Source organism: Ruditapes philippinarum, unplaced genomic scaffold (assembly GCF_026571515.1).
Source record: "Ruditapes philippinarum isolate M1 unplaced genomic scaffold, ASM2657151v2 ctg7630_1_1_1_1, whole genome shotgun sequence".
NCBI classification, from domain to species: Eukaryota; Metazoa; Mollusca; class Bivalvia; order Venerida; family Veneridae; genus Ruditapes; species Ruditapes philippinarum.
Genome location: NW_026861814.1, coordinates 32,902 through 41,579, shown reverse-complemented (window position 1 = coordinate 41,579; position 8,678 = coordinate 32,902). Strand labels below are relative to the sequence as shown.

Genomic DNA, 8,678 nt, shown 5'->3' with positions numbered 1-8,678 from the left:
AAAAGTTATGGGGTTAAAATTATCCTCGCTCAAATATAAAGAAGTGATCTTGCTTTTCTTTAATTTCATTTAACATAGAACATAGGTAAAATACCTTTAAGTTATATTAATGGCATATAAGATATGTGAATGTTGTAATTTGCAATAATTGCTATCTTTCGATGACGTTTTAAAACTCTTAGATAACGTTGATCAAAGTCAAGTCCAACTATAGAACCATACGTCATTGACAGATATCTTAGATATATGATCTGCTGTTTCAATGCATTGTCACTTTCTCAGGGGCAGGATGTGAAGTGGTTGCACACTTGGTTTTAGCGTTCCAAATGGTTGCAAAACTGACAAAAAATGGTTACCGAATCATGAATATTTCAACGCCACCCTCACCAGGTAAGTCAGTTCGTATGTTATTTTGAAAGTGTAGAATAAGCTCATTCATTTAAGCAATGTGTATTACACAATTGGCTTAAGTTTCTGATTTAAAAAAAAAACATGCTGGTTACATAATGTGTTAAATATTCATATATTCATTGTTTGCATCCCATGTCTTCGGAATGAAGTTGTGACTATATGTACATAGCGTTGCAGTATGTACTAAACAGATCAAAACAAATATTTTATTTGATTATAATAACTTTAAATATATAAACTACATATTAGCAGAGCTGAATTGCATACTATTGCATACGATTACATGATAAAATATTTATAACTAACTGATTGATTGATTGATTGATTGATTGATTGATTGATGGGAGTATTAAATGTATATGTTAAATGTTTATACCGTTATGAACATGCATTATATTTATTCTAAATATATAATGATATTCTTATAAATACATGCGACTATATAATTTGTTTTTGATGGCTATTTGTTTCTTTAAATATTAAGTTCTTTTAAAACAGAATGAATGATCAGATAAAATGTGACATTACTTTTAAATATAGAACATGAACCAGACCATACCATGAGACATAGACAGGATTTTAACTTGATGCACTTAAATGATAATAGCGTATGACCCAATATGCTACAAAATTATGTCTATGATAACGTAATCTTTAAGAACTGTTATAAATAATGACCCTTTGAGGCCATGCAAATTGAAGGAAATGTACTGCTGTTTAAGTCAATGTTCTATAAATTGGCTGCCCCATTAACTCATCCTCAAGAGTACGCACGTACTGTTTATCATCGGCAAAATGGATTTTCCCAATGCCCGTGTAATCACATCAAATACTTTAAACTTTAATAACTTTCTTACTGATCTGCTTCAGGGTGGTTGAATAAATGAGAACAGTGAACTGTACAGGCTCTGCAGTGGCTTAAATTAGCACGCACAAAAGGGAAATGTAAGTTGACCTGGTTTAAATACGTTATAACCTCAAGTGCCCCTTTATGGTTTATTTCTGGCACAAGCGGGCACCTGACCTAACCACTGACCATACGCAAGCTAGCTGGATAGTTCTTCTCATCAAGGGTCTAGAGTCTCTTGACTTCTCGCCCTAGGACGTCCCAACTGATCAGTGGCTTAGAAGACAGCTTTCAAATGACAAACTTGCAAAATAAAACTATTTAACGATAGCAAACATTATTCATCATGTGATAAATTATAGACTATTCAAATCATTTTGAATATGATTTCAGACAGAACATGTTAAGATATCATTCATCTACTAACTGTAACAAAATGCATTAGTTTATTTCTTTACTTACAGAAACAACAAAATGTCTATACCCATTGATAGTTGTCAAGAAACAGGCGAAGGTCACAACGAGATAGGTACTGAGTAACATCTATTTTCTGTTATAGTCAATTTAGCCACAACAACAAGTGTCAGATGCTGTACATGTGACAGCTGTTAAACATATCACCGTGCTCCATCAATGTTTTTCATATTTTCCGATATTTCGGATCATTTGTGTTGAAGATTGAATTATGATTAAGCCGTTGCTTGTGGTGCAAGACATATTGCACTATTCACTTTTTTAAAGTTTCAATATGCGAAGGATGGGTATATTTTCGCCCGTTTGTCCGTCCGTCCGTCCCTCTTTCTCGTCTGGAACAGACTCTGAAACTTCAGGAGGTATCAACATGAACTTTTTTAGGGTAGATAGATCTCATCGGAGGGCGTCCAAGCAAGAAATGAAAAGTGATGATGAACTAGTAGACATCTGATGACCAGATGTCTTCTTATACCAGAATTGTATATCATACTTTTTCATAGATGAATGGACGGAAGACATTGTTTATCACGAACTTTGGTAGGCTTGCTGAATTAGATTAGAATATTAATATAAAAATAGTAACAAAGGGACTTATATAGTAATATTTTATGCATTGTTTTTCATGTCAAATTAAAAAGAAATGGTTTCCTTTCATACCTTAAGGACTTAAGATACTGTAGTTATACATTAGTTAAGTCCCAGAGGTATCAACTAGAACCTTTGTAGGTAGATAGATCTTATTAACTAAAAGTTCAGTGCAAAAGAAGCGTAACCCTGCCTTGGCTTATTTTTTAGTTATTGTCCTTTGTTCATTTTAACACTTTGAACTTTGCCTATAACATAACTTTAATACTACATTGATAAGATATATCAATATGAAACTTTGTAGGTAGATAGATATCATTGGGTAGATGTGCAGTACAAAATAATCGTAACTCTGCATAGCCTAATTTTTGAGTTATGCCTTTTGCTATTTTTTTCACTTTGAATTGTGTGCGGGGACATAACTATGAAACCATAAGAGGTACCAACAATTAATTTTGTTTGAAGATAGATTTCATTAAATAGAAGTGCAGTGCAGCAAAAAAATCACCAAAAAACATAAATCTGCCTACCTTTGTTTTGGAGTACTATTTTGTAGTTATTGCCTTCGGTCATGCTTACACTTTGAACATTGTCATGGCTCTAAAATGTATAAGAGATAGGGACAAAACACTTTATAGATAGATAGATTTTATTGGGTAGATGTGCAGTGCAAAATAATCATAATTCTGCCTTGCCTAATTTTGAAGTTGATTTTTTCACTTCGAAATGTGTCCGCAACATAACTCTGAACTGTTAGAGACATCAACATGAAACTTTGTAGGGAGATATATCTCAATGCGTAAATATGCAGTGCAAAAGAATCGTAACTCTGTCTAGCCTTTTTTTAGAGTTATTGCCCTTTTGCAATTTTACACTGATTTTTTTTCACTTTGAATTGTGAGCGGGGACAAAACTCTGAACCATAACAGGTTTCAACAAAACAATTTATTGTGTAGGAAGATAAATTTCATTAAATAGATGTGCAGTTCAGAAAAAAAACATAAATCTGCCTACCTTAGTTTGTTCATGCTTACACTTTGAATATTGTCATAGCTCTGAAAATATAAGAGATACGAACAACATACTTTGTAGATAGATAGATCGCAATGGGTAGATGTGCAGTGCAAAATAATCATAATTCTGCCTTGCCTTATTTTGGAGTTATTGCTGTTTCTTCTTTTTTACACTTTGAACTCTGTCCTTAACATAATTTTAATACTACATTTATGAAAGATATCAACATGAAACTTTGTATGTACATGTAGATAGATATCATTTAGTAGAAGCCCAGGACATAACTTTGAAACTACAAGATGTATTCTTTTCTGTGTCCAAAACCGATTCGGGGAGCATCACCCGGTTCAACCGGCTCTTGTTTACTAGGATTTCATTGGTCTCTAGGCATTCCCTTTTTTTCCACTTTAATAATGAATGAAACCTTTCCAGTGTTGGCATGGCTAGAAACTGGCCAATATCTTACAATAATATGCAAATGTGCGTGTTTTATGCATTCAAAATAGATAAGTTGTCTGATATGGATGATGCATTTCAATTTCAAGTTACTTGTGACGCATCATTATTGACAGTGGCAACGACAATTATTTCACACATTGGCATTTTCATTTGAATACCGCACTGATGAACGTGTATTATAATACACTTGTTCTTATTATTCATTTTTAAGTATGTATGTTTTTTCTTCAACCAAATAAGACACGCCAACATTCACGTAAGACAACAGATAAACCATTACTTTATAAACATTGAATAATAAAGATTGTCCGAATTTTATTTTGTCTTTTTCTCAGTTGGATTTTATGTTAAATTCTTAGATATATTCTGTTTGATTTCACTCAGCAACATTTAATTCAAATACAGGCTTGGTAATAGACAGTTCAACAGACGGACCAAAGTGTTGTCCTGGTTGTACCCTTAAGGTAACTGTTACGAGTATTGATGACATTAAGAAGGGCGACCACATCTGTTATCGACCGAGTTGGTATTCTCCATATAGACATCATGCAATTGTAGAAAATGTAGATAGGGAAACTGAAAAACTGGATCTAATTCATTTTACTCGCCGAGATGGCAATGTTAGTCGTTCCTTCTCCAAACAGAAATTCAAAATACAGAAAACAAGCATACGTGTTGGAGAAACGAACTCTTTGAAGGTGGTTAAATACCCAGGTAAGGCACGAATTGCCCCAGATGAAACAATTAAAATTGCTACAGAAGAAATGAACAAAGAAGAAGTGGTCAAGTACAATATTTGTAACTACAATTGTGAGCACCTATGCTATCAAAGCACTATTGGTAACAAGAATAGTAAACAAGTTGAGTCGTGTTTGCGAAAATGTGGATTATCTTCCCTGTCCTGTGGTTTCATTCTCGCATGGCTAGTTAGATATTTCGCAAAGTTCATAATAATACCGATCATTGATATCGCTCCTAGACTTGCGGAGATCATTGCAATAACATTGTTTGTAATTGTGAGCATTTCATTTTTTTTGTACTGTATTCTTAGGAGTTCTTCTTGTTGCAAAAATCATAAAGCGTGCAAAGGCTGTTTTCCTGAACGGTGCGATCGTTGCACTAAACGGCACAATTATATCAGGTGGATTCGCTTCTCATCTTTTCTTTCTTTACAAGTGTCATCTTTAATTTTTGAAATACATTTTATAAGACAAGGGCACCGTCATGAAGCGGTACTTCTCACTGGACTAGCCTTCCTTTTTGTTACTTTGTTCACCATCAGTAAAGTGCCCAATGCAGTTCGCTTCTGCCTTACCAAAGGCAATAAATTTTCTTCTATCAGTAATGTTTAAGGATTACAGACCCAATGAGCATCAATTAGAAATCAGCTTATTATTACTTTATATTTCTCTAGATAGTATACGACATTTATTTTTCTATTAAATTTTATCATTCTTTTTTTATTCCATACCCCTTATTGGCACTTTTACCCAAATTTAAGTCACCCTGGCAGAGATGTTTTAAAGAAATACTTTTGCATCTTTGAAAAAGGAATTGAGGTAATAAGATATGTTTCTTTTTTTTTAATTATGGACCCATATAATTAACAAGTGTCTTAAAGTGACAAATGAAATCTACAAGTTGTAGAATTTTCGACATGTTTTGTAATCTTTAACTTTATAAATAGCGACTAACTGCAATTATATGGCTGTGTAATTTTGTGTCATATATATTATTATTAACTTCATAAACACATTCTATTTCAGTTTCATTTAACTACTTATTACTCACAAACGATTTAAAGCAGATAAGTTTTAACACAAAGTTTAAGATTATTTTCGCATACGTTAAAGCGGCCTTCAATTTATATTTTCTTTCGGGAAAACACTTATATGAGTTGTTTCAAATAATTTCACTATTTTCATTTTCTAGAAGTGCATAATATAACTGTTAACTCTTCTTTAAAACAGAGTCTCACGCGTCAGTTACGTTCGTTTCTAAAAATAGTAGACTTGAGAGTGAATCGTCCGTTTTACTGTTTTGAATAAGGTATAGAGAGAGCGCTTATTGTTTAATGTTTATGTACTTTATCGTGGGCAAATTTGTTTTCCATCTTTTTTTGAGGCACCCACGCCATTTAATTTCTTTTCAACTATTAAAGTTGGAAGACAAAAATGATATTCGAAATCGTGAAATCTTGCAAAAGAAAACAATCAAAACACATAAAACTAGATATTAAGTTAGCAACGAAAACTTTAATCATCTGTAAGTACATTACGTTTGGAACTTTGGACATCTATATTGTCCCTCCCAAAATGATACAATGTTACAAGTGTTATAATTATATGTCTCTTCACTGAATGAAATTAGTACATACATGTATACTCAATATGTTCGTTCTTGCTATGTATAGCTTAAATGATCACAATCGTGTCTACTTGTATATATAGCTACGATGATAATTATGTGTAATTGACTATTTAAACAACAAATAAACTAACAAGCAAGTACCCTAGCTTGTTGTTATTTCTCATCTCATATTAATTGAGAGTTGTGATTAAATTTCAGGTATATTCGCTGCTTTATTCATGTCCTAAACAATGCTAACATAAACATCTCAGACAGCGCTATCCAAATGCAATGAGTGAAAATTTACTACTCATTTTCATTGAGTTTGTTAAAGGCACATTATGCCTCATCGTCGGATACCCACGATTGATAGACATGTTACATAACATGCAATTAACTGTGGATAAAATGAATCGATTTGCGTCGATATACAGCAACAGGTGCGTAAAATATCTACCAATGACATCGCGTTTAACAAATCTATATTCTTTAACAGCGGAGGTATAAAACAATAAGAAACAAAATGGCAGCGCCCACGGTTAAAAATTGTTGTACGTGCCTTGCTAAAATCAATGGCAAAAACTATCGCCAAATCAGTTCTATCAATCAGATAGGAAAACATCACGCTGTAAAAGTAAATTATCTATACTTTCTTGCTGGAAATCGTTTAATTTTTCGATGTTGAACTTTTCACGTCGTCTATGGTTTATGATAGTTTTTGCCATTGATTTTAGCAAGGCACGTACAACAATTTTTAACGTGGGCGCTGCCATTTTGTTTCTTATTGTTTTATACCTCCGCTGTTAAAGAATATAGATTTGTTAAACGCGATGTCATTGGTAGATATTTTACGCACCTGTTGCTGTATAACGACGCAAATCGATTCATTTTACCCACGGTTAATTGCATGTTATGTAACATGTCTATCAATCGTGGGTATCCGACGATGTGGTTGTCGCAATAGTGTCTGTAATACCGAACGTCGTACAGAACGAGCGTTTTGATTGGTTGTAATCACCTCATGAAATCGTGAGGCAGCTAATGAAATAGCTGCCTTTGACACACCTCTAATCGACTGAATATCGGCAAAAAATCCCAAGGCTGATAAATGTTAATGGTTCGGCCGTGGGTATCCGACGATGATTATGCCTTTGAAATTAATATTTTTTTCATATTTAAGAAATGGCAAATATGAGTTTCAAACGTTTTCATAATGGTTTTAGATAAGTTTTAAATACTTATCTTCTGAAGACAGTTGCGACAAATTTGAAGCTTGTGATAACTTTGCAGTAAAATATGTAATAGAAAGAGCATCGAAACACGAGGCTCTGATTTGTAGTAGGGGGGCGTAGCCCCCCGAGTATTGATCAGATTCCCGAGTGTTTTAATGTTCTTCCTCTTTTGTATCATAGTCAAACATAAAAAAACGTTCCCTTTGTCACAATATGAATCCCCAGAAAAAGTAACCAATGAATAGGCATCTGAATATGATATTTCTGTCGCTTTCCCTCTCTTTGCTGTCACAATAAGTACACCCCAGCAAAAATGAGCCAATCAATGGGCATTTTCTGACGTGCGGGTAACTAATACCTGCACTCCAGTTAACGCACTGTGCATGTTTATGTATACGATTTAACTCTGACACATTTTCAACAGAAAGGTCCCCAAACTACAATACAATTGATATATTTTCCATAATATTTGTCAAAAATGAACTGAGAACACGCAAAAACGTGCATCATGGTTCTGAATCAGGAAAATGATAAGACCAAACATCGACAAGACAGAGTGGCCTTTCCGGAGGGCAGGCCCGACAAAGTTCGGTTGCACTTGACCACCGCAAAGGCACCTATCAGGGCACCAAACAAAAAAGGAGAGGGCATAAAAGGCGGAACATGGAGTTGGCTTATCAATTTTTAACTAAACAGGGAAACCACTAAAATATCAAAGCCATATGAAAATAGCATATAGCAAGTAAAACTAGAGCTATCGCTGAATGCGATTCATACACCCACCAATGTCCTTGACAGATGACGATTTGGAAAGGTGGTTAAGGGAATAACTTTAGTGGTACAAATACACAAATACATATACATAAAAAGAAATTATCTCTGGTGAAAAAAAGACAAATTGTACAAGTAATAGTATAAATATATATTGTCAAATCATGTTCTAAACAGTTACAATAACCTTTCATTTTCCCAAAGTACTAAAACAAACAAAAGCAGTGAAGTTACAAAAATAGGATAATTATCTCAAAATGTAATTATATTAAGAGTGGAAAAATTTTGTATACTGAGCTTACTTGTGACCCTTTATATATAATATAGTTTCAAGTGAATATCTGTTATAGTTTCAGAAATATTTAATTATTAATGGTTATACCAGAACATTTTCTAAGCCTAAAGGGGGCATAACTTGTGTCAAAATTAAATGGAATTGTAGAATTTTCATCATCTGAGCTTGCTTAAAACCATTCATATAAATTTTAAGTTTCAAGTAAATATCTGTTCTGGTTTGAGGAATATTATAGTAAATA

The 8,678-nt window shown here is 33.5% G+C and overlaps 1 protein-coding gene across 2 annotated transcripts; it reads left to right on the top strand.

Moving 5' to 3' along the window:
• Positions 1–222: 222 nt before the first annotated feature.
• Positions 223–6,292, top strand: LOC132716912 (uncharacterized). Of its 2 annotated transcripts, none has more exons than XM_060700248.1 (4): positions 223–390; positions 1,282–1,356; positions 1,723–1,787; positions 4,196–6,292. In XM_060700248.1, exons 3-4 carry the CDS (start codon positions 1,733–1,735, stop codon positions 5,140–5,142), a joined length of 1,002 nt encoding a protein of 333 aa, XP_060556231.1. In that variant the 5' UTR covers positions 223–390; positions 1,282–1,356; positions 1,723–1,732; the 3' UTR covers positions 5,143–6,292. The 2 variants fall into 2 exon arrangements, with proteins under 2 accessions (XP_060556231.1, XP_060556230.1); XM_060700247.1 differs by having other exon boundaries at positions 4,175–6,292.
• Positions 6,293–8,678: the final 2,386 nt, after the last annotated feature.